Source organism: Homalodisca vitripennis, chromosome 2 (assembly GCF_021130785.1).
Source record: "Homalodisca vitripennis isolate AUS2020 chromosome 2, UT_GWSS_2.1, whole genome shotgun sequence".
Classification (NCBI taxonomy): Eukaryota; Metazoa; Arthropoda; class Insecta; order Hemiptera; family Cicadellidae; genus Homalodisca; species Homalodisca vitripennis.
Genome location: NC_060208.1, coordinates 3,295,601 through 3,322,280, shown reverse-complemented (window position 1 = coordinate 3,322,280; position 26,680 = coordinate 3,295,601). Strand labels below are relative to the sequence as shown.

Sequence of the window (26,680 nt, the reverse complement as noted above, 5' to 3'; positions counted from 1 at the left end):
ACGGAATATTTCCGTTTTGTAGGTGTTCGTTTTTCTATGTTCTCAACAGTGACGCTACCAAGCTTCGATGTTGCAGTGAAGCTTCGAGAACGTCATTACACATCCAACATTGGAAGAATGAAGTAGTCGCGCTCCTCGAACACTATAATATTCAAGGTGAGATTATATTATCATGTATCAACTAATTCGTTATCTTTCTCGGTTTATTTTCTTAAACAATCCTAACAAGGTCAATGTAAATTATTTATGTGCATCTTGAAACAGCAGTTTGATAAATATTCTCTCAAAATTAAAACTCAATAGCACATTCTGCCATTTTCATAATTTATTATCTGCTATTTCTATCTGCTATTTCGCTACATTGTAATCCATATTCAAAAACTTTTATAAATCCCTATGTTGTGTGTATGCAATTTCGATCTGCAGTCTCACGAAATTTGATTTTTTAACTAAGTTCTTGCTGCAAAAGTTGGGAAAATCCAGCTTGGTTGAGCTTATATACTATGCTCTAGTCTAGCAATATTTTAGTAGTTTCAAAAACAAACTGTGTAATAAAAAGAAAATGGTTTAGAAACAAAATTTTGGGTATTTATTTACAATACCATGACCATGAAAAATGGACTTTTTTTCATGGGTTGGGCATTTATAGCCAAGTATTATTATCACAGGTGCATATAAACTGGGGGGAAAGTATATCATTGTATTATATTGTAGAGATGGAAAATGTCGTTGTTTAGCTGCAACGCGTTGCGACGTTATTCTGCCAACCGATAACAGGTTGCGGCAACGTGTTATTTTAGCAACTGTTATCGGCTGACCGTTGCGGCCTCGTCTATCCATTGCGCAACGTTGGTTTCAATAACGTTTTCCAGTGGCTGTTTACCTATAGAACGTTACTGAAATACCGTTACTAAAACATGGACCACCATTCAGTTAACGGACTTTGTTACTATTATTAAAGTGTACAAAATTTCGTCATTTAGCTGCTTAGTCTAGTTACTATAATTTATTTTGAGATAATTAAAAGTATCTTTTGGTTCAATTAAGTACAAAATACAGAATCCGGGTTTTTATTGTTTGAATGTAAACATTTCACAGCGCATTGTACATTTACACTATAGATAAAACATTAAAATATTCAAACTGAAAAAATGAAATATTTTTAGTGTATTAAATATAATTTACACTAGGGATTACTTTATAAAAGCTATAGACAAAATAATACAAACCAAATAAAACGTTTCTGTAAATATTAATTATATTAAATGAACACACCCTAGGCTTTTTTTTTATAAAAGTAATTTATATACAAGACTAAAAGTTTCTTTAAAATACATTTATCTTAAAAAATAACGTGTTTTAATTGCCCAAATTGGTATTTACACGGAAAATTGACAGTAAAAATAAAACCGTTAAATACGTGTTAGTTACACTACTAGTATGTAAATGAAGAATACATTAAATGGATACATTACATCTAAAATATAATTATTACGAATGTGAAATACATATTTGATTATAAAATATATTGAAATAATTATAGCCTACAACTTAAGTAAGGATTTTGTAAGTGTAAAGTATAAACGTTGGACAGTGATATTTAGCTATAAAAATGTACTGCTGTGATGTATACATACATATTTAACTGATAACTTATATTAACTACAACAAATAGTAACACAAATGACGTTTATAATTGCAAAATGTATACATAAAAAACTATTTATCACAATATAAACAAAATGGTTAACACTGCTATTTCTAATTAAAATCATATAGGAACACTTTATAAATTACAAATATATACATACATAAACAAATTTGTTCAAATGTACATTACAATTACACTGTCAAATATTGTACTTTAGATTAAATGAAGATACACGAATGTATGGAGAATTCAAAGACACAATTAAGCATATTTAGAAAATAAAATGGGCAATATAACCAAACTGTACACTATGGCTTCATATAAGATAATTGCAAGAAAATGAATTACATAATTTTCATATATTTAACTTGCAGAACTTATATATAACTTAAATTTTTTTTGATTTCTATTTACTGTAGAAGATTTAGATTTCCATTCAAAAACAGCAACTGCTCTGCTCGTTTTGAACTCAGTCTTGATCGGCGTTCTGTCAAAAAATTTCCTGCTTTAGAAAAAAGTCGTTCACATGGGACGGATGTAGCCATGACGTTAAATTTTAATTTCACCAATTTGCTCATAATAGGGTATACATGTTGATTCTCTTTCCACCAGCCCATAGGATCTTTTTTCCGTCCTAGATAGCTGTCATCTAAGTACCGGTTCAACTCGACAATTGCAGCGGAGTCTTCGTACCTGAAACCAATTCCTTCATAGCAGTGAACTCCAAAAAGCTTACAACGCGTTAAAGTTAAACAAAAGTAAATACGTGTAGTTACAAGTAAAAACCCTAATATAATTTATTGAAAATTCTAAATTTATGAATAAAATTTTAAAGCGGTTTACCTGTAGGTTTCTCCTTGGCAATTATGTTGTCAACGTCCTCCCAGACGGAAAATTTTGCGGAATCTACGTTGCCATCTTTGTTTTGAGTGTTACCAATTTCTTCATCATCTGCTGTGCAAGGTTTGCCATGTGTCTCTGTCCAGATTGCAGCTAAAAGTTCTGTACATGTTTTTTTTGATCAATTGCTTTGCAGTTTCGTCTTTGAAGACAGCAAGTTTGAATCTGGGATCTAAAAGAGTAGCAAGTGCTATTGTTTTTTGCTGTGTTCAAACATTTTCCATGCGTTTCTCGAGACCATGCAGCAGTTCATTAATAATATTTTGAATAACTGGTTTGAATGGCTCCTTTTTTTGCATTTTTTAACACACGGACATCAGGCCTCTTGTTAGGGGTATCACTTGGCTACCTGTCCACGTAGCGTTTCCCCACTAATCTGTGAAGTGACCTCCTCAAAAGGACGTAAGATTGTGCTTAGCTCTTTGCATAATCCCCACTCTTCCTCTGACAAAACAGGTAAATTTTTTATTTATTAAAGCGATAGTAGTTTTTTTTACCGCGTCCTGCAGCTCTACAAATCTGGAAACCATATAAAATGTAGAGTTCCATCTCGTTGAAACCTCTTGAATAAGTTTTTTTGGCTCAAGGCCCATATTTTTCTGGGATATCAACAGTTTTTCAGTTGCATTTGTGCTCCTTTTTAAAAAAAGTCACTATCAATTTTATTTTGTCAATTAACATTTTTACCAGCTTTAACGCATCCTGAAGAATCAAGTTTAAGGTATGGGCAAAACAACCAAAGTGCTTCAATTTCAAGTCCTTTTGTACCGCCCCTTTGATGTTACTGGCATTGTCTGATACTACGACTAAAATCTTATCAAATAAATGAAATTTGTCAACAATAGTTTTGATCTCTTTTGCTAGATTAGCACTTGTGTGAGAATCAGACATTTTAGAACATTCCAACAATATCGACTTTATTTCATAATTTTTCTGAAATGTAATGGACAGTTTACACCCAAATAACTTTCAACATTTGTAGAAGTCCAGGTATCAGTGGTTAGACATACACTTTGTACTGAGTTTAACTCATTCCGAACAAAAATTCAAGCATCTCTCATGTTCAGCTGGAATCATACTATTGGAAATTGTTTTTCTACTTGGCAATTTATATATGCGGGATTCAAAGCCGACACAAAGTTAACAAAACCTCTGTCTTCGACAATTGAAAATGGCTGAAAGTCAGTAATAAACAAACTGTAAGAGAAGTTTATCGAGTTTTTTACGTTGAGTCTCACTCAGCTTTTTTAGATTGGGGTAAAAATGATCTAATACTTGACTGGTTACCGTCACTAGAAGATGAAAAATATGCACTTAGTGGATTTGAATTGGTTAGCGCTTCTGAACTTGGTTGTTCGGGTTCATTACGTAAAATTGATGTAGAGCCTATTGTAGAGTTTTTTAGTAGAAATTAAAAGCTGTCGTAGGGCTTGGCAAGTTAGTTGAAGTTTTTATCTTTTTTTGGTAAATTTACAGTAGGATGGCGCTTTTCAATGTGGTGTCTAAGATTAAGTTATAGTTGACTTATAATTTAATACTTGCCCACATAAATCGCACTTAGCAGTTTTTTATGTCAGCGTCAACCACAGTATAGTATGTCCACAAGTAAACTGGTTTTTTGCTTCTTGTTACCACTCATTTTTAATATAAATTAATTACAATGTAGATATTTATAAATAATAAAAACAGTAAACACAAATTAAACGTGTTATTTCACATAACTTAATCACTCTACAATTATTTGTCAAGAATTATTTTTAAAGAAAACATTAAGAAATATAGTTATTTTAAATAAAAATTTAAACCACATATAGTTTAATAAGGCAGAGATTACACTGTATGTTGCTCTTGAACAAATTAAAACAATTGTACTGCGGGTGTGGGGAATGGGATCATAATAGTAGAATTAAACAAAGTGAATAATCAGGTCAGGTTTTTCATGTCCGAACAGGCACCATCCCCTCCCCCAAGCCGCAATGTCGCGTCTCCAGTATTTTGATTATTTTACTTTACTATATTATCGTTACGGGTGGTGTTGTAATAAACAGATCAAGCTGCTGTTGTCATTGTCAAGCCGTAGATAGATTCCCGGCAATGAAAATAATTGTCATCCTACAACTCTGTTGTTTGTCATAACACCGTTGCTCAAATAACAGGTGAAGAGTTTCCAGTCTGCCGCTATTGACTGTTACCAGCACAGGCTTACCGTTGCCGGCAACGAAACGAATGAATTCATTGTTCGTTGTCATCCTGTTATAACAGGGAGTTTCTGATAACACGTTGCGGGGATAACTGTTTGCCGCGCGGGCAACACTGTTATTTATCCTGTTATGTTAAATAACGCCCATCTCTATTATATTGAAGCCTTTCGGCCATTATTGCATTAAGGATGGAAAATAACCGACAAAATTTTGTCGAACAACACTTGGAGGGTTAAGTTAAGGATCAGGGGCATCACGTGATCTGGGATTCGACTTTTGCAAGCTCGAGTTAATTTTTTTTGTAAAAGAGCAAGCAGTGCGCAGCACTGCGCAGCGGGCAGGCATCGTTGACAGGATTAACGTCATCATTTCAGTAAAATTGCCAGAGGTACTGTCAAAAACAGAGTTTTCAGAGGATTTCAAAAAATCGTAACTCCTTTGATTTTTGTTGCCGACGAATTTTTTCTTCACTATTGTTTTCAGGAAAAATTGTAGTTTTCAGGGAAAAAAAAATTAACATACCTTTCCATGGTCACGATTTTGTAAATTGATACCAAATTTTGTTCTTGTGTTGGTATCTGTGGTATAATATGAAAGATGAAACAATTTGCCTATCAACATATTAATATTTATAGTTATCTTGTAACTTCAATATACAACTGAAGTATGTATGTATATAAACCTATTTTATATAAAGCCTACACAAAGGTAATAAGCTAATGTATGGTTTATTGTGGGAAGAATATGTGTAAGCTAAAGTAAATTTGTTCCAAGTTCCTACTAGCCTCTCGTAAGAAAAGTAATTGTCATTATTTACTTTGGCCACTTCAAACTAGGCCTAGGCTATTTGCCAAAATTTCAACATTAATTAAGAAATAAAAATGAATAGGATAATTTATATATATTAGAGAGAGGAAACCCTAAATATTAGAAATTGCAATGGAAATGTCCGTGGCCATCAATAATGTTAAAACTTTTAGGTTATATTTCAAATAGTCCCAATAGCTAGGGGACTGGGGAATCATGATTTCTGGGTGGGGGGGGGGGATAACAAACTAAATCCGAACTCAGAAAGGCCAAACCTAAATGCTCCTGGCCAGCAGAGCTAGGGTTGCAATATGAGGCTAGTTCCGATATTTGTTATAGATCGATATCAATATCAAGATTGAATATCGATGTACCGATATTATCGAATCCAAATATCGATATCGTTAATAATAAGGGAAGGGGAATGATAATAAATTGGTGTATACAACCTTTGATTGTAGGAGTGTGTGTAACTAGTATAATAAAAAAACAACTTACGAGTTCATTTCCAAAATAATGTTTTTAATACAAGTACAACTTTATACATAAAAAAATAAACCATTAGGCTATTTAAAGATAAAAAAAGTTAACTAAGAACCATTTGAAGCACAATTATTGAAAAACATTGGTCAAAGTAAGAATAAAAATTACAATTTAACATTTCAATACAGGCCTAAATCTATAAGAATCTAAATTGAGTTTTAAGAACAACAATTGCATTTTAAAAAGCAACTATTATATATGCTTAACTGAACCAAGCACCGTCTGGTTGCCAGCTGGTAACAAATGAAAACCATCCTCAAGTAACTTAGTAAAATTTTATAGTTCACATTTGAGAGTGCCCAATTCCGTCCTACCAAAAATTTGTTAGTAATAATTGATGATTTAAAAGCAACTAGCTCACTAAGTAACAAAATTTAAACTCTTAAAATAATAATTTAATTAAAAAAAAATTAATGGCAACTTCCAAAATTTTTAATTAAAACAACAAAAAATGTTTGGAAACTAGAATAGAGGAGTGGACAGGTATAAGCGTCAACATAAAAATAGAAACTGTAGAAAAATTTCCTGGACCTCTAAATTTTCTTGTGCACTAGAACAGAGTAGTGGACAGGTAGGTTACAAGTGTTAACATAACCCTCCAAAGTAGGAATTGTAGAAAAAATGCCTGGACCTCTAAAATTTTCTTGTGCTTTATTGTTCGGTTCAGCTTTGTTGGCCCCTGTTGATGCAGATTACCATTCCCACCTTTTTCCTGTCCCTCTTAGCACTTAAAGTATTGTAGGAAAATTGATTCAGTTTTGATTTCTAATACGCGTCACATTCTTTCCAGATGGCTACGGATCAGCAATTTTGTCTTCGTTGGAACAACCATCAAAGTACTTTGATCTCAGTGTTCGATGCCTTGTTGGAGAATGGAACTCTAGTCGACTGTACGCTTGCTGCAGAGGGCCAGTACCTGAAAGCGCACAAAGTGGTCCTGTCAGCATGCAGTCCCTACTTTGAGGCAAGTTCCTAATTTAAGACTGCTTTCCTTAATACATATTGGAAGTGAAATGAAAAAACTTAGCTCTTCAATGCAGGGATGCCAATCTGACTTCACTCAAACCATGTTCATAACACTACTTTTACTAGCTACACTGTTGTGTTTATACATAGTAAATAACTTGTAATAACTTCAATGAATAATTTATATATATGAACAAGTAACTTAACAATTTTTAAAAGATATAATTTGAATGCTTATAAACACAGTGGAGTTATTTAATTAAAGCTAAATGTGACGAGAAGTCTTGTCAAAACACTTTCACTATAAATTGAACATGCTTACTAACAGAATATGCCATTGTGCATAGTAAATTTATTACATAAATGATGGGTGAAAGCTGATGGTAGTAGGATGTTTATTGCCAACTCAATTAGTACAGTTTCTATTTGTATCATGATTTATCTATAAGTGAACATAATTTCACTTACACTGATTACCTCATACTTCTTAATTTTTCACAGGTAAATTGAGAAAGTTGTTAAAATTGTTGGTTATTTACATTAGCGTGACCATGGAAAATAGACTTTTTTTCCATGGGTTGGGCATTTATAGCCAAGTATTATTATCACAGGTGCATATGAACTGAAGAGGGAAAGTATATTATTGTATTATATTAATGCCTTTTGGACATTATTGCGTTAAGGAGCAGGTGCATCACGTGATCTAGGATTCGACTTTTGCAAGCTCGAGTTAATTATTTTTCTAAAAGAGCAAGCAGTGCTCAGCACTGCGCAGCGGGTAGGCATCGTTGACAGGATTAACGTATTAGTCAGTAGTACTTTCTACACCGAAAATGGAAGTCCCAAAATTCGTTTACAACAAATTCGTTGCCACACTTTCGCCTAGTCCGGTTATAAGTCCTGTGGTTTACATAAAATTGTAGAACTCCATACTCGTTTTACGAGTTGCTTCCACGTGAGATACCGAACATCAACACAAAGGTGTGCCATTAACAACTACTGAACTAGGAGGTTAAGAATAGACGCGGAGGAACAACAGTAGTTCAAAATGGCGTCCCTTCTTTATTTGAGAAGGCGCGGAGTAATACCAAACTGTCAAATATGGATAGTGTTGCCAGAGGTACGATAATTATATCGTAAAGGTACGATAATTTCATTGATTTAATGTGCCGGTAAGATACACAATGGGTAGGCCTAGTTAATTCGTACAATGAAAGAATTTTGACAAATTTATACAAGTAACAAACCAAAAGTTAATTATAACATAATTTATTATACGAACATAACATACTTTTTCATTAAATGTGTTTGGTACGATTATTTTAAATGAAAGTACGATAATTTCTCGTTGTTGGTATGATAATCGGTTTTCAAAATCTGGCTAGCAGAGTTATAGGAAACTGTCAAAAACTGAGTTTTCAGAGGATTTAAAAAAAACGTAGCTCCTTTGATTTTCGTTGCAGACAAATTTTTTCTTCAATATTGTTTTTAGGAAATATTGCGGTTTTCAGGAAAAAAAGAACATACCTTTCCATGGTCACAATTTGATCAATACCAAATTGTTTAAAAAGTAAATTTTTAATTAGCCTTACAGTGCCAACAGCCTGGTAACTGGAATGTTTTAAAATATATATACAATGGCAGATTAGAATATTTCCTTGTCAATCATTTTTTTCAACCGAAAAGCTTTTGTTTTCATAGTTGTCAGTCTTGCTATAAGCCAAATCATGCATGTGCATGGGTAATTTATGTCTGAAGTGAAGTATTAGTAAAGTTCAAGGTCCCCACTGAGTGAAAGTTCCCTAAAGAGTACCGAAATGTCAACTTTGTAACTGATATTTCTTTTTATCATTTAAATAACCAAATTCATGGAGGGCCTATCCTTTTTCTTTCCATCCCCCTACGGTGTTATAGTTGGTTATCATAGTTATTGATATAACATAGTAAAACCAGTAAAGGATTTAGACATTAGTACATTCAATATATGAAATTTAGTTCCTCTTAAAAAAAGTAAGTAGCGTTGATTAAAATGTGATGTAACGTTTTATTTTGGATGAAAATATAAAATTGGTTTATAAGTTAAAAATAAAGTTCTTTCAGTGTGCTTGATTTTTATTGAACACAAGGTTTTTTTGGGACTTATTTGAGTGTTAAACCCAAAAATTAAAATAATACAAAGTTAAAATTTTATTATCTATTTTTCTTGTAGTATTGAAAGGTTTTGGAGTATACAGTGTTAGTGTACAGGTTCTGTATGAAACAAAAAATAATAAACAAGAGGCTAATAAGAATAAAGAGTGACATTTCATAAAAACTTTGTGGTAAATTTCTAAAAATGGTGCGGCAATTTTTTATCACCTGTCAAAATACTGTTTGTATATTGAGTAAAATTCCATAAAAATTCGGACTAATGGGTGTATTTTCACGTTAATTTCATTACTTAGTTCCGTGAAACTCAATTCATTGGGTGAAACACAAATAAGTAACTTATAATCATGTCCACTTAATAAAACATGTTATGTAACGTGATCGTTAAAAGAGTGGATGAAGATTGACTACATGTGTAACGTAGTCCATTGATTTAGGGGACTGAGAAATCAGGATTTCTAAGTGGAGGATAACAAACTAAGAAAGGTATGTTTAAGAGGAGTTAATACGAAGGTTGTCAGTATTCATGTGAGATTTTGAGCTGCAATTAAGATCTACTAAACTGTTGAGGGGTAAAGTTCATATACGAGATTTGGTAGACTAATTTCTTCTATTTTTCATAAATTTGGTCAGTTTTGATTTCCATGGTATGGTGTATATTCTGAGTATATGGTGTATGTTTCTACCTTTGAGTGATTTAGTTTTTTTATGGTTAATGATTACATTAGCGACAGATTTTAGTTATGATTATTTAACACTTTTAATGCCAACGTCCCATTTTACTTTTTGAACGTCCGATTTGACCGGACGTTCAAGAAAATTATTACAAATCTAAGAATTTATATTTTTAACTAATATTATAATATGTAACTGAAAGAACTGTACTTTTCAAAATAAATTGTTATAATACACCTCCGATAATTAACTTAACGAAAATCAATTAAGAACTCTTTAAACATTTTTCGGCATGACTACTGGAAATAATATAACATTAGTTTCTTAAATGTTGTATATGTATAACTCATTATTATTGAAGATAATGATGTATATTTTTCAAGATTTGTAGGCAATTGAAATGCCCTTAACAGTGATATTGATATAAAAAAGGATATGATTTTTTTATAATGAAAATTAGGTTGAAAAATGAAATTAAGTAAATTCTAGAATGTGTTTTAGAAGTAATTTTTGATATTCCTAAATTTAATTTTTTAAATTAGCTTTTTAAATAATCAAACTGAATTTTTTACTGAAACCTTGCAAAATGCCTTCTTAATGGCTGGCACTTTAAGGTACACCCAGTAGAAAAAAACCTGGGACTTCCCCACTCAACAAATACTTGGCACTCTTTGAGTTAAAACCATTTATCAATTTCTTAACATATGCACATAAAATTAGGTTGAATCTAAAATAGTCCATAAATATAGGGGATTACATTCTAAAATGTACAAGGAATTTTGGATGTCGAACCGAATGAGAATAATTTTAAGTTTGTTGTTGCAGGCCTTTATCCACTTTTTTGTAATTTTTGCCACAAGTTTCTACATCTATGGTGATATTTTGTTTTCAATAATGTAAATTGTTGCTATTTTCTCCTTCTTTTACAATTTATTTATGAAAGAACTCAAATAAATAGGGCGGTTGGTCCCCGGGTAGGCCTAGCCTTTTTTCCAGAAGTAAATACAGCGCTTGCATGATCTGAACTTGAATTTAGGTGTTATTTTTAGGATGTTTTTCTATTTTTGTTCTGAAGTGCACAGGCGTTTCAGATTGGATCAGTAATGTGTCGATGTAATTTCCTGCACCTATATTTTTATATTTTAAGTGACAGTATTGCAAAGTAAATTACCAAATCATTATTTTAACAATAAATTAAAAATTGTAACGTTAAAGATCAAGGTTGAAGCTCATGTTTTAAAATAAAATCTAAAATGCATTTAATCAAAGGATTTACAATAATTTATAAAGTTGTCAACCCTAGAACTGCACACATGCTAAAATTTGGTTCAGTGAAAGTTCTGTACTGGGAAAAGCATTCATACATTGCCATACAGATATGTATAATTCCTATAAAATGAGGTATAAAGCGTAGATTCCAAATGAAATAGGCCACCTCAGTTAACACCTTGTCATGTAAGTTAAAACCCTCATTTCAGAACATCCCCCCCCACAGAAGGTTTTACTCATTGTCGGGAAAAACTGGTTTTATCATTTATTTTATGGATAACTAAATCCATTTATGAACCTAATAATATGAATTTACAAAGTTGTTGGTGTAACTATTGTAACAAGTGGTTTTTTTTATTTACAGACTTTACTGAGCCAACACTACGAGAAGCACCCCATAGTCATCCTAAAGGATGTAAAGTTTACGGAGCTCAAGTCCATGATGGACTACATGTACAGGGGGGAAGTGAACATCTCCCAAGACCAACTGGGAACTTTCCTCAAGGCGGCGGAGTCGCTGCAGATCAAGGGACTCTCGGACAATGGAGATGATGCAAGAGATGTAGGGTCAACAGCTCCTAAAAGACAAGACAGCACACCTTCTACCCGGCCCTCAGTTACCCAAGTTCGTACCCCTGCCGAAGCGAAGAGGCCTGCCCCACCAGGAGACCTTTCGGATGCCTCAAGAGACGGAAGTATCTCTCCCTCATCTTTGAGGAAGAGGCGGAGAACGAGAAGGCCATCTCAGGGTGACGACCCTGACCTGGATGCCACAAGCAACTGTGATCTTCCCCCTGCTCAATCCACCCCAGTTCCTAATACTACCATTGTGCCGACCCCGGTCCAAAGCCTGCCGAAACCAGTAGTGAAGCAAGAACAGCCCAGTACGATCAGCAGGTTAGACACCACCTTGCCGGAAACTGTTAAAAAGGAAATCATCGAACCGCCCAGTGAACCCCTCCTTGAACCAAAGACTGAATACCTGGACTACATGAATAATGAAAACAGCATCGAAGTGGAGGACCTCACCTTGGATGATGACGATGAAGAACTGGACACCTCTATGGACAATTCACGGCCGGGACCATCACACGGAGACATGTCAAACCAAGGTAGGGTTATACAAACTTTTATATTTTAAAACTTGGGTTGTGACATTATGTAACCAATTCGATAGTGTTTGTTTTAATCGAGTAATAGGTTTCTGACTTCTGTCTTATTACTAAAATCGTGAGACTGTAGGATACTTTAAATTTTAATATATATATATATTAAAATATATATTTATATATATATTAAAATATATATTTATATATATATTAAAATATATATTTATATATATATATATATATATATATATATATATATATAAATAAAATATTTTAAAAAAGTTCCTTAAAAAAGTAATTTTTAGGTGTAGAGTTGATGTACCAAAACTTGTTGGTTTATCTGTTACCGTTCAGAAAATATTATACCTGTGCAGGACTTTATGTACACCCTGTGTATATAATCCCATTAGAACAGTATTCAACAATATGATAGTAACCCTAATGTTTGATCAAAGAAACTTCATTCCAAAGGTATAGAATTTTTTAAGCAAGTAATCTAAAGCTTGGAACATTTTAACTAGATGACAATTTATTTTAATCCTGGAACTGGCATGACAAGTCACTTCTTTCTCTTTCATAGCTGACATTTTTTTGGTGTATTGTTATTTTAAACATTTAGGGGTGTATTATAGTTCTAATATTTGGCATGAAATACATTTTTACTATAAACATGTATGTGTGGTACATTGAGATGATCATGATATGGTAAATATTAGAATCTATAGTTGCAAATTTTATTCTAACTTATTTTTGTCTAGTTTCAGAATATCCAGGTTATGTTAATAGTTTTTAATTACTGTAAAAACCAAAAACAGAAAAAGTTGAATTGAAATTTGTTAAAATATAGGTCTTACATTAAATGATTTTGAAATATACCAAAATTTGAAAATTGTGATGCACTACAAAACTTTAAATCAATTTTTAGATCTATTTTTTGTTTTAAAAGTTGTGGCGGATGTACACGTTACTTACGGGTATGATTATAAAAAAAAAACATTATGGTTGCCTGTAAAGTCGGTTTTACGGGCGAAGATTTTACATGACAACGTCTTTTTCTCGGTAGAATATTTATTGATATGAATATTATTAAATTGCACAATAGGAACAAGGAATTGAATGAAAATAAGAATTGCACAAATTTTAACTATAGAAATATATTTTGTTTACTAAAACATTATACATAATTTGAAATTAATTAAAATTTGTTATTGTAAATGGTAAAGTTGAATAATAAAACATTTACTAAAATTGGAATTTGAAATTCTTGCTAAACACAGTTAAATTCTAACTCCGCGCGTGGTGATTGGTCGGTTTAGTTCGTTTGTTTGGTCGCACTGTTATGACAGGTTAGAGGTTATAATTTGTTATTTTGAATGTTTGACTAGCAATACGCGCTGTTTCTTCTCAATCGACTGAATTACGATTGATTGCAGAGTGATTTAAACTAATAATTTACTTAACACTATCAACATTTGTCAATAGTATGACATAACGTATAAACTCAGTTTCTCAACTTTTGTGTCAATCTAACAATTAATCAATCAATCATAGTTTACGATAATGAAATATCAGTGTACAATTATTTACCTTTATTGTTGTAGTTGTTGTAAATGACGAATCTAAGCACTCCACATTTTCACGAATAAACATAGTTATCTGCTTTATCCCGTGCGGCGGACCCACTGGACGGGCATCGTAACGTTACCGGGCGTTACACTTTTTCATGAGTGACTCCGAGCCGCAACCTAATTTAAGACGTTGTTACGTCAAAAAATAAAATGTAATTTGGATTATTGACCGTTTCATTATAATGTAGATTGGCACTCCTGAATTTAAATTGACTTAATTTATGGTCGCCAGTTTCAGGGTTGAGGTTAATTCACAATTGGGCCAAAAAATTGAAAATGCTAAGAATTAAATTGAAACAACAAATTTCACTGAGAAGTGATTGTTAAACTACAAAATATGAATGGGATTTTTAACTATAAAATTAAAAAGGGATAATTAGGCATTTCCCTCTTCCAAGTACATATCAGGCTTATGTAAATATGTACACATAAAAGAATTTGGATTAAAAATATGTCAAACAATTGCTTGTTCCACAATTATCAAAATGATTATTGGCTTAAAAAAAAGGTTTCACATCAGAAATGATTTTTGTAGTTAACCTAATGTTTTCTGTCCAGGTTACCCTCCTTGGTCAATGGGCGATCAATCTGGTACGGACGAGATATTCATGGCAGCACAGGAAGCAGTAGGAGCAGCAACAGCAGCACAACAACAAAGGGACTCACAAGGTAGGCACAAGTGGTCGACTAGTACGTACTCGCATGGCATTGGTAACTACCCTCGATATGTGAGCCCAGACTATCTGGGTGTTACTGGTGTCATGTTTATATAGAATCAGAGTCAAATCGTGAATATTTCCAAAATTTTAACACAACTGAATAATTAATGGTTTTTAAAAATTTAACCAGCAAATGCAGAATCACCTTAATATTTTTGTCCATTAATTGTTTTGACTCTGTTTTAGACTACTAATCTAATTTTGCAATTATTGTCAAAAATTCTATATCCCATTAAAAATATTTCAATTTCTATTAAGGCAAGCTGTCTGGGTTTCATTAATGGGCTACATTCTAATAATCCAGATTTGGTTGTCACTATTGCAAAATTGGTATCTTAGCTTTAAATTATTGCTATAAAGTAGACGAAGGAGTTAGTAGGATATGGTTTAGTTGAACATATCAGACTAGTTAAAATTCTTTTTTAACTATCAAATTTAATATCATTTTTATGACTATTACCATTATTTTTATTACAGAGTTGTTCAATCAAGCCTTTTCCCTATTTTCTCCTTAGTCTTAGAATTAAGTTAAAGTGTTGAATAGAATAAGGATATCTATCTCTTATCTTAATATAATTATTAAATTGTAAAGTTTATCCCAGGATGGAGGTAAGTGGTCACTGAAGGAATGGCTGACACATGCAGATTTGTGTGTGTTGTGCCTTCCATTAAATATAGTAATGACTTTCATTTTTTATTCAAAGGTAGTTAGGATTTAAATTAAGTTAGGTTAACATAGATTAAGTAGTTATCAGTCTTTCATATTTTATCATTGTACTCGTAAATATTTCAAGTTCTTCTGTTAAACTTGTTGATCTCAGATGAATTTATTTGCGTTGAAGTCTATTACTTTCAAAGTTTCATAAATGCATTAATTTATTATTGAAGTAATTTATGATGTAATAAATAGTTATAATTAGTACTTTTTCAACTTAAATAATTTATGCAAACATTAGTTAATCTAAATCTTTTAGCCAAATATTTAACTAGCGAGTTACAAATGGCTCAAGAATGGTCTTTAGAATCCATTGTTAAATTTTACACCTTGATTAATACAAGCTTCAACTCTTGTTCAATTTTGTAATTGTGGAACTTGATACTCAAAATTGTAATTTTATTGAATCTTGATTCAAACTTTAGGGATGTAAATATTGATTTAAATTTAAACTTAATTACTTTAATTCAAACTTCAAATTACTTAAATTTAAACTTGCTTAAATTCAACTTGTAATTTAAACTTTTACTTAAATTCAACTTTATAATTACTTAAATTCAAATTTTAAATGACAAATAACTAAACTTCCATCTGGTCTCTCAAGTTCTGGATGAAGAAAGAAAAGGTGGGTATATGATTTAAAGTAAGTAAACTAAAAGTTGTGCAAGTTTAACTATTATTTAAAAACCATTCAATCTGGTTCTAGTTATATTCCATTTAACCAGCTACTTCAGTGTACTAAGCTAGCAATATTTAGTGTTACAAAAACCTAAATTTGTGTCAAGTCTGGTTATGAGATATTTTAATTCTAAATAATTAATCTTGCACTTGGATTTTTATTTAGTTTTAAGTTAAATAACCAACTGAGCCTTTTGTTTAAATGTTATTTAAAGATATCTTGTCTAATAATATCATGTGGTGGCTTACTTTAAAAAGGTGTTATCCAATATCGAGTCTCACAAAACAAGCATGTTTTTTTAGTATGTTCAACACATGATATAGCATTGGTGATTTATGTATCCAAGTGATTTTGTAAGATTGTTGAGATGTATTCATACATCTTTACTAAGATGGTTCAGATGGTTATTAATACATTTTTTTAGTATATACTAAATGAGGTATTTAATGGTTTCACAGTTAAGCTTTTTAGTCAATTATAAAATTGGTCGGGTTCATGGTGAAAATATTAAAGCTACCTAATTAATATAACTAAAGTAAAACATATTAAAGGAAAACTAATTAAAAGTTACTATTACGATTTATAATTAAGGATTTAAACAACAATTTTTCAACCAAATGGTTACAAAAATCCTTGTGAAGCTTTAAATTTTTATGAACGACTTAATTTGGAGGTTTGGCTCGTGTTAGTTAAAAATTTTAGATGAATTTTTTCGTCAACATTTTGTGAGTGCAAGACTTGCTTTTGAAATGCAGTAAGTCTAAAGCAACCAATTATGAAAGTATTTAAACTGTTTTCGACTCCATATAATTTGGACAAAACGGACCATATTCCTTTGGCAAGTTTGGAATGTTTGGAGCATGTCCTGGAAAGGAGTTTGAAGACTCAAGATACACCTTGTAGGCAAGTATTGGTAAAGGTAATCGGTAAAGGTAACATCAGTTAAGTATGATTCTTTTTTATTAAATTTTATTGATAGTTGTATCACAGGAGTTGACAGTTAGCACAGGAGATTGCTTTTTTTATGAAGAAGTTAAGTCTAAAAATGTTCAATACAAAGTCAGCAATTCTCCTTTGCTAAAGAATACTAGTTTTGTTGAGAGATCAGTTGTGGGAAAAAGTGGAGGTCAAAGAGTATTTTGCAGATTTTGGGGGATCTCATTTCAATAATGGACAAAAAATTTTTGAAGTGTCATTATTTTAAGGATCAAGAACTAAAAAAAGTTCCCAGTAAATTGTTGTAAGTGAATAAACAAAAGCTTATGGGTGTTTATTACATATACAATGCTGCAGCTTTTCAACTCATTTTTGTGCCATACTTCACAAGTACACCAAAACATTGTTTAACTACAAATGTTGTGAGTTGTAGTAAGTGTGAAATGTCTTTCAAACTGCTTGCAAGTTAATAAATATGGGTTGGTATTTTAAGTCTTCCTATGCACAAAACAAATAAAACGGTACCAACAGAATATATTGAACATAAAGACCAGCTTTCTCTCTCGGCTTTTTTCTGTCAAGAACATGTTAATTTATCAACTTGGGTTGACTAAAATATCAAAGTGATTACATGGTAAAGAAGTTACATAAAGTTAAACAAATTCATGAAATTTGGGGGGAGGGGAGAGTGCTGTGGGACCAATACTCCAAATTCCCAACAACACTATTGTTACAAGTAGGCACCTAAGATGACATATAAAGCATACATTGTTATATTGATTCCACAACCCCAGAAATTTATTCTGCATAGTCTTTCTGAGATTCATGTAATATATTTATATATATATTTTTTTTATGTTTACTTGATCCATTACATTACAGATATGTAATTCAATCTGGCTGTTCAATCATACTAGAAAAAGTTTTACAAAAGAATTGTTGGAAACAATTTTTCCACTAGGAGGTAATGGCGGCTTAATTTGAGTAATTCTATTTTGGGACAAGTAAAATATATCCTCCTTTCTTGGAGAAGGACCTAATTTTGGTAATAAATATAATTGTAGTCACACAGTGGAGAGAGCATAGTACACCTCACTCCGTAGTTTTTTTTTTTTTTTAGATTTAAAAGGTCAGAATGAGACTCTAATTCTGGATAGTGTTCATTTTTGATTTGTCTCAAGATTACCGAAATTAAATATTGTGTTATTACCAATTATCTTGGCGTACACCACAATGCACTTTTGTTAGGATGGCATTTTGGGTAAGGGAGTTTTCGTCGAAGAAAGAAGGTTTTGTCATCGGTTTCTTCATTCGGCGAAGTTCGACGAAGTCTACAGTTAGAATTAAGATATCTCAATTCAATCCTTTTTCTATAGCACTTGTGCTCAGTGTTTATAGCAGAATGATTGAATTTGTTGCTAGGTAAGTATATTTTAAAATTGCAAAAATAAAAATATTGTGAACTCTCAATGTAAGAACTTTGCTAATGCACATCTTTCGGGAGGTTGTATGTACACTCGACAATTGCCGAGTACAGTACTAAGAAGAAATATTTTAAATTTACCAGATTATTTACCAAATTACCAGAACACCCAACAAGTTGGTGCACTAATACAAAAATTGTTCCTGCACAAATTTCAATTTGCAACAGTGGTGCAGTAAAGCAAATAAATTTTGGAACTGATTGCAAAAATATCCTTAGTTCACCAAAATTGTAAGGTTTCTCATTGCAATGCTTTGTACACGAGTGCTCCATTAGGTAGGCCGAGTGTCTAGTTGTATCAATGAACATTTGCTTTTAAAGCTCTGTACATTTCTTTGAGTATAAAATGGTATTTCTCATCACAATGGTAGTCGTCCTAATTTTTAAAATGCTAGTTATTCTATTGGTTATATTCTGATAGGTGGTTACTCACGTAATTGATTTAGTAAACCGATTTTTGGAGGGGGAGGGGGTACAAAACCCCCAATTGAAACTAGTAATTAAACAATATCTGTGCCGATTTTGCTATAATCTAAAAAGCATTTTCCAGGCATAGACTAGGTTCGATCCCATTCATGCCTGACAATTGGCATGATACCTGCATTATCTGGTAAAATTAATAAAATTGTATCAATTTCGTATTAAAAAGTTGGAAGCTTGTCTCGAGCGGCTAATTTGATCTAAGTTTGTTGCCAATCTTGTATTATGTATGGTGATACTAAGAAAAAAACAAATTTAAAAAAAGACCCTTTGATGCACATTCCACTATTTCAAAAATTGATTCTTAAAACAACGTTTTAAAACTAGAGAAATTTGTCATTTCGTAGCAAATATTGGATGATTGTTCACAATTACGGTCCTGAAGAAAGGTACTTTATGAATTTGTTGGACGAATTCTTGCGCAAGCTGTTTATGCCAAGTTAAGTGGATTAAATGCCAAGCCTAGTTAAATTTGCTGGAAGCAGTGAATTTTTCAATTCTTAATATCAGTTGGAAACTGCTACTAGTGTACATCTCAGTTTGCTGTAAATGTAAGTATCAAGCTCCTTGGGCGTTATGGACTTTTCAAATATAACTACTGTTAGAATGAGGGATTACCATCTATTCATGTTAGCGAAGTACAATTTGGCAATTGACGCAAATTGTGAATCAAGTCTGATTATTTTTGCAATTACCAGTTCATAGCGCAAGGTTTTCTTGAATTTGTAAACTCTTGGCCACGAAGGGTTGCATTGACCATTGACATTTTAAATGCAAGGAAATGGCCGTTTGTGTTTGATACAGGTGCATTTTTCAGTGATATCTGTTTGAATCGCACCGGTTAATTTCCTGTAATAGGTTAAGACTAGTGTTCAAAAATTTCAAACTAGACTAAAATTGTCGGTTAACTTGAGAAAGTACTCTTATATAGGGTCACTTTCGGTGACAATTTGTGACTGGAAAAATTTCGTGCGGGAAACTAGTCTGGCGAACGTTTCACTCAATTCAAATTTTTTAATTGCGGCAGACAATTTTTTACAATTGCATGCAAAGTTTTGTGTCAAACCATAAATTTTTATCAAAGTGCAATTGAGCAAAGTGGTATAAGTCACACTTCCATAGTTTTAAGAAAAATGGACATAAGAAACAATTTTGCAAATCTGGGGAGGGAGGACATTTTTCTTTTGAAATATTAAAGTAGAGGAATAGTTGGCCTGTCTGTTGATGTGTACTTCACCACCATTGATTTTTATATATATATATATATATATATATATATAAAAATCTCACTTTTTGTCAAAATAATGACTTGTGCGATTTTTGCTTAAAAAATATTGAGAATTAAATGTAAAATAAGAACAATACCTCATTTGAACACTGCTTTTAATGGCACAATTTGGTTATAAATAATTAGAATAAGACACGTTAAAAAACATAAAAAAGAAAAATTAAAATTATTCAAGATTTATTCATCATCTTCTGCCTCCGACTCGATTCACAATGGGGTTATCATAGTTTTCAGTTCCGTCGGTTAAGGAGTTGGTGAACTGGTGGGATGAATTTGAGCAGGTCCATCATATCCCTTTTCTTTAAGGCTGTAACTTTTCGTGGAGAACTAAAAAGTGGCTCTATAAGTACTCTGTTTAGATTTGTTAGTCGACCACCTTTTTTGGCTGGTGCTATGTTCAATGTAAGGAAGGGCAAGTCATTGAGGGATTCTTTATAGAATATCTTAAAAGGTTGTTCCTTGACATATCTTGGCCACTGTATATTAAACCAAGAAACTTTATCGGTCTGTTCATTCGTCTTTCTTGTTATGGATTTTTCCAATGAACTTGTAGAAAACGTCTCTGTCTGCTCCATAACTTTTACCACATACGGTTTTTTTCCTTTTGATTTTAGAATGGCATACCAATCATCAGGAACATAGATTGTTTTCCCTTTTACAAAACTCTACAACACCAAAGTCTGCATCGTTTGGGAGGAACGAGTGGCCGCTGACCATAAATTTGTGGTCGACAGTCTTTATTGTGCTTTCCGAACTTTGTATGTGGTGCATTACTGCAAGCGACATTTTGATGTTGCGATTCTCACCACCACAATTATCACTAAACATTACAACGTGTTCTATGTGGTTGGCTGACGATCTGTTTCTCTAATGTTCAATGACACGTGAAGCAATTTCCTGGGAGCCTCTTGAAGCTGTGACTTTATTCCAAACGTACATGTATCCAGAATTTGTGGATAGATCATGGCAACCTAGATTATAGACATACATATTCCTTTTATAGTATGCTGTTGAACAACTTAGAATCGGAAATGGCAGAGCTTTTTGCGGATCAAAGGAGAATGCGTACATTGTAGAATTTGTCTTGCACTCCTCCTTGGCATCTTTTAATTTTTGCCTTGCAAGATCTGCCTTACGAAGATGCAATTCATGTATGGTAGAGTGTTTTTCTTCTGCGTTCACGTACACTTCTATTTTCATCTTGTAGATATCACACTTAACACAAGTATCTTTCCTTGGGTAATAAAAACTTAAATTAAATTCGAAATTGAACACTCGACGATAAATGTCTTCACTTACTGGTTCAGCATTTATGTTTGAGCAGTGCTCCTTGTACAAAGTATACATTTGGGTAATGTTCAAACCTTCTGAAAGGTATTTCTTGTTGGTATTGTGCGCTCTTGTATAATTAGTATTAGTAATTGTATCATTAGAAGGAAAAGAGTCTATATGTTTGCGAACAATATCTAATCGAGATTCTTCAATTTTGTTTTTGGAAGGTCTTTTACCTCGCAGATCATTACCTGGATATTTCCCATCTCTAACTTTTTTTGAGCTCTAAAAATCCTGCAATCTGAAACTAAGAAAGTTTGTTTAAAATACTCTTTGCAGACATTGATGTTTTTTTTCTGGCAACTGCAGATAATACTTAAAAGTCGTACTTTTTATCCCTCGACTGCCGTCTCTAGGTCTATGCACTTTTGGAGTAGATCGCTGACATAAACCAGTAAGGTAAGCATTTTGAACTTGAAAATTTCCCATCGCATAAAACCTTTCGAACATACCTTGTCTTTGCTCTTCAGTAATTGCATCACTACATTTTAATTTACATGTGCAAGGTATGTTTGAAAATGTCTTCTTTTCAACTTTTTCCCTGTAGAAGTAAAATATTCCTTACCCGAGTTTCGTTTCAATTTATGAAGCGTTTTCGTTTTTACATTTCTCTTGCGTTTGCGAGATTTATTTTGATTGGCATTCAAAGGTTCTGGTTCTTCATCCGAGGTCCCATCAGTACTGTGTTTTCTCTGTATCTCATCAACTGCATTACGAGGATCTGGATCTGAAACAATAACAAACTAATTGAAACTCTCTCAACAAAATTGTAGGTCTAGAAGTAAAATTTGGACTCAGTTGGTAGTAGGTCTAATTACAATCCTCAGTAAATACCGTTAGGCATACTCAAATTTAACTTGAATGTAAAAGTAAAGTCACACTGTAGGCATAGGTTACCCATTTTGATACACAGTAGGTTGTTGAAACACTCTCCCAAAATTATTAGATGTAGATTTTTTCACTTTACATCTACAAAGCCCTTATCTTATGTTAAGAATGTTAATTGGTCTGTTTAGTATTCAACCTTTTACAATAATATGTAGAATAGGGTATTGAGTTAATTATTGAAGGTTATGATTTCAACACTTACCTTGATTTTCCTCTTCTGAAGGCACATATTCAGAGCCAGAGTCTTTTAACAATGATTGTACACTGTCAGAATCACTTATTTCTTCTATTTAAATAAAATTAACCTCTGCATATACAAATAAAACTTTAAAAAGTATCAAAACATAACATTCACTTGTTCAACACAACTACCAAATTGAGGAGCAAACATTCAAAAGGTGATTTCTCGCTCTGATGCAATTTTACAGGAAACCAAAAAAACCTATAGAAACTCAGAAACCTTGATTTTTTTTTATTTATTATTATAGATGGTCCGTAGATAATCAATAGACATGTCACAGATGTTAGCCTCAAAACAAACTAGTTAAATGCATTTTAATTTTGGATAAATCCCCTTTTGACCGAAACTCGAGGAGAAAACACGTTTTGATTGAATATCAATGGGATAAAACACTTTTTGAATGGTATTGATTGAAACTCAGACAAATGATACAAAATCAGTGGTTTATTTGAAATTGATACATGAACAGGTTTAGGTCGATTGAAAAGTAAAATAGTAGCCTACATTGTTGTCTACAGTTTGTTCTGGAACCTGCATCATCAGATCCTTAGCCCAATATCATTGTCCAGACAGTCACACACTTCTTCCTCTTCGTCATTGCCGTCTGGTAAATCGTACAAGATTGTCTTGTACCATTTAAAAGCGTTTTCAGGTTCATTTTGCCAATCTTCCCCATACAAAAGTTTCAGCAGTTTCTCCACATCTTTTTTCTTTTCAGCTGAAATATGATGACTGAGTGGTAAAGGTTCCAAGACCGTTTTCTTGATATTAGAAAGTTTGACACCTTTTTTCAGAAGTTTAATCCCAAGTTGTTCACTTTCATCCTCAAACCTATAGTTTTTGAAGCTATTGACCTTTAAACTTCCTTGGGATCTCTCAAAAGCAATCCGCTTCAATTCTGAAATGTATGGGAGATTTTTGAAGAGCACGCTACGTGATTTTGTGTTTAAAAGTTCCCAATCAACATCCAAAACTTTCACATCCCCAATAATCTTGTATATTTCATAATATTGCTCCTTGTATATTAATGTAACATTTTTTCTCAGGACTTTTTCAACCCTACCGAAAACACGGTCTGCTGGTAGAAAACTGTGTCCTCTCACTGGGAAGTAAAACTTAATCTCATTAACACTTGAATTGGACGTATACAAAAAATGCAAAAGCATGTGAAGGTTGATGTTATTTTTATTCTGGTAGATGCAGCCATCACAAAATAATCTCAAAGTTTTTATACCTTCTAAGTTCATTGTTTTGAGGTGGCTATAGAGAGCTGATGAAATTTCAGTACTACCTTTTCTTGCCTGTTCTTCAGACCAAGTGTAAAAAGTTGAATTTTTACCATCTAAGCTTGTTACACATAAGCTATAAAAGTTCAACTGCCTTAGATAATATGCATCTTGGATGTTTATATCTAAACATAAATTCATAACTGATTCATCAGTGTTTTCTTTCATGAACGAATAAAATGAGTTCGCCCTTAGCTTATGGATTCTTTTTTCAGTCATACGGTTTACACGTTCGGCAGATAACATTGGTAAACTTTTTATTTTCTGATCAAGTAGTGCACAAGTGCTACACACATCACTTGATAGAGATTTAAAGCCAATGTTGAATTCATTGACGAATAATCTCCTAAACATAGCAAAACTGACTTTGTACTGGTCATTGTTAACTACTTGGTCAATATACATTTGGTGCAACTTCTTTATACTTAATCTACAATTTAAGTACAGACGTTTAGACTTTTTTCTTCCATAGTGACTTTCACATGCCCTCAAGTTAGAAATAAAATCTCTTACTTTATTTTTCTTTTCGATACTCCTGTTACTTTTCCTATCACCACCTCGCTTATCCTCAATAGGCTCTCCAGAATAAACTTTTACGACTAAATTGGCTAGCCTTTTTCTCGCTACTTTGGTGATAGCAAGAAAACTTTTCTTCCAAACAGGAATTCTTTTTTCATTGCTTTGAATATAGTAATTAGCTGAAAAGGCATGCAAAAGGCAAGCCTGCTGAAAGAGACTTGTTTTGGTTCGGCATGTTAGGCCTACGTCGTTTAACGTTCTTTGTAACGACTAATGAAGAAAGTATAGAATCTTGGCGAAGTTTTTCTGGTACTTTATAAAGTTTGTCCCGTAGTTTCTTTACATCATTTGGTCTAATATCAGAGCATGATAAAGTCTTAGTGGAGTGTTTGCATGGGATGTAAACATTACTACCTGATGGTGCAGATTACCGCTTACGTTTGGCTTCTTTCCTTTTCCCACCACTTGCCTGTCTCTTGCGTGTCCCACTATTTCCAGTGCTCACTAACACACCATCCACTACTTCTTCCATTATTTTCAAAATTATAATAAAACAACATTAACTTAATCCAAAAACTTATGAAAACAGTCTAACATAACTTTAAACATTCACTATAACCTCAAATATCTGCTGAAAATACGAGTAATAACAGATGACAACTGGTCATGTGACACAAGTGAGCAGCTGTGATTGGTCCACTGGAGAAACCACTAATTGAATGAACATAGGCTATGGAGGAAACACTTTTTGATTGAGATGTCAGTTTTCTACATTTATTTTTAATAGGAGAAAGCATTTTTGACTGAAACTAATTATTGAATCTAGTGAGATTCAACTTAGAGAATAGCAATCAGCCAAAAACTCACTTTTCAATTTTTTGTGAGAAATCACCTTTTGAATGTTTGCTCTTCAATTTCCTAGTAGTGCAAGGAAAAGTGAAGCAAGTCAGACTTAAGCCATTACTGCCTGAGAGGAATCAGCTGATTCATTTCTTACTTTTTTCACTGCCATCTGTATTAGGAATAGTCAGTGGTTTGACTTGCTTCGTTTTTCCTTAAAAGAGAATGAAGGTTAAGGAATCTGAAACAGTGATTAGTTCAAAAGTGAAAAAAATGACTTAAGCCACTTTTCCTTTCAGAAGTTCAATTGTGAAACACCTTTTTACAATCGATAGCTCAAAAGTGTTACTCATTTTCGAGATTTCTGCGAGTCTATTGTATCATTTCGATAATTATATCATTAGAGTAAACACCGGACATAAATGGAATTCCATATAAAGTTAAATTAGCTCAATTAAAACGGGAAGTAGTATTGGGTATTAATAGACACGACCTGTTGGTCGAATAACTGGGATTATCATTTATATATATAAAAAATCAAAATGCCTGAACAAAGAACAAGTAAAGATAACATGACTAAATGAAATGAGGATAAACCTAAGAATAAGGAATTTATTATTAAACCTTAATTGTCTCAACGTAGACAAAGCAATAATTTTCTTTGAATCCAATTTGTAAATTGCTCAAATAGAGGAAGAAGTTGGTTACTAAGCTAATAAATAATTATTAAAACTAATATAAAAACGAATTGATAAATAAACACCGGCTGTCGCTGAAGTAACGAATGAACTAATGATGAAGTTGGTTGGAGCTGCTATTTTACTCATGATGATAATACAAAACATGTCAACACACACACATAAGACAATTCAACAAGTAGAAATTGATAAACCAATATCAACAATTCGATTTGTAAAAAAAGTATTTATCCCAGCCAAATATCTATTTAATTACAATAACAATAAGATGCAAGGCCTAAACCATCTCAACCTAAGTGTCCCAATTTTAATTGTGTCATAAGTATACTAAAAACAAATACAATAACTAAAAACCATAACAAGCACTTTAGGAATCTGATGATCACTTGAACACAAACCTGCGATGGGAGGTTCATAAGGCATTCTTTGAGACAACTCTGGTTTCTCTTCCACCTCGTATTGTATCCGTGGACGCCACTACCATGTGTCAAATCGCATTTGTATTTACAATTTAAGGCAACCTCCAGGATTTGGAGGCACGGCAAAGTCTGTAAACTCTTGAAGGCATCTCTACACGATTGAAAATTTTAAATTTGCTATGATTCTGACTGCCTTGTATTGTAACGGTAAGGCTTTCAAATTTGTATTTTGCGCAGCCACTCCACAATCTTATTCCCTA

General features: G+C 32.6%; 1 protein-coding gene across 1 annotated transcript; it reads left to right on the top strand.

Annotated features, from left to right (window-relative positions):
- Window positions 1–24,467, top strand: LOC124356059 (longitudinals lacking protein, isoforms H/M/V-like). Its single transcript, XM_046807224.1, has 4 exons — window positions 1–156; window positions 6,893–7,066; window positions 11,525–12,272; window positions 14,456–24,467. The coding sequence occupies exons 2-4, from the start codon at window positions 6,893–6,895 to the stop codon at window positions 14,668–14,670; spliced, it is 1,137 nt and encodes a 378-aa protein (XP_046663180.1). The 5' UTR covers window positions 1–156; the 3' UTR covers window positions 14,671–24,467.
- The last annotated feature ends 2,213 nt before the right edge of the window (window positions 24,468–26,680 follow it).

What these genes read in the sequence shown, in the direction of transcription:
- LOC124356059 (XM_046807224.1), top strand. Translation starts at nt 6,893, where the DNA reads ATGGCTACGGATCAGCAATTTTGTCTTCGTTGGAACAACCATCAAAGT. An exon ending in CATGCAGTCCCTACTTTGAG is followed by an intron (nt 7,067 to 11,524) that starts GCAAGTTCCTAA and finishes TTTTATTTACAG; the next exon opens with ACTTTACTGAGCCAACACTA. An exon ending in CGGAGACATGTCAAACCAAG is followed by an intron (nt 12,273 to 14,455) that starts GTAGGGTTATAC and finishes TTTTCTGTCCAG; the next exon opens with GTTACCCTCCTTGGTCAATG.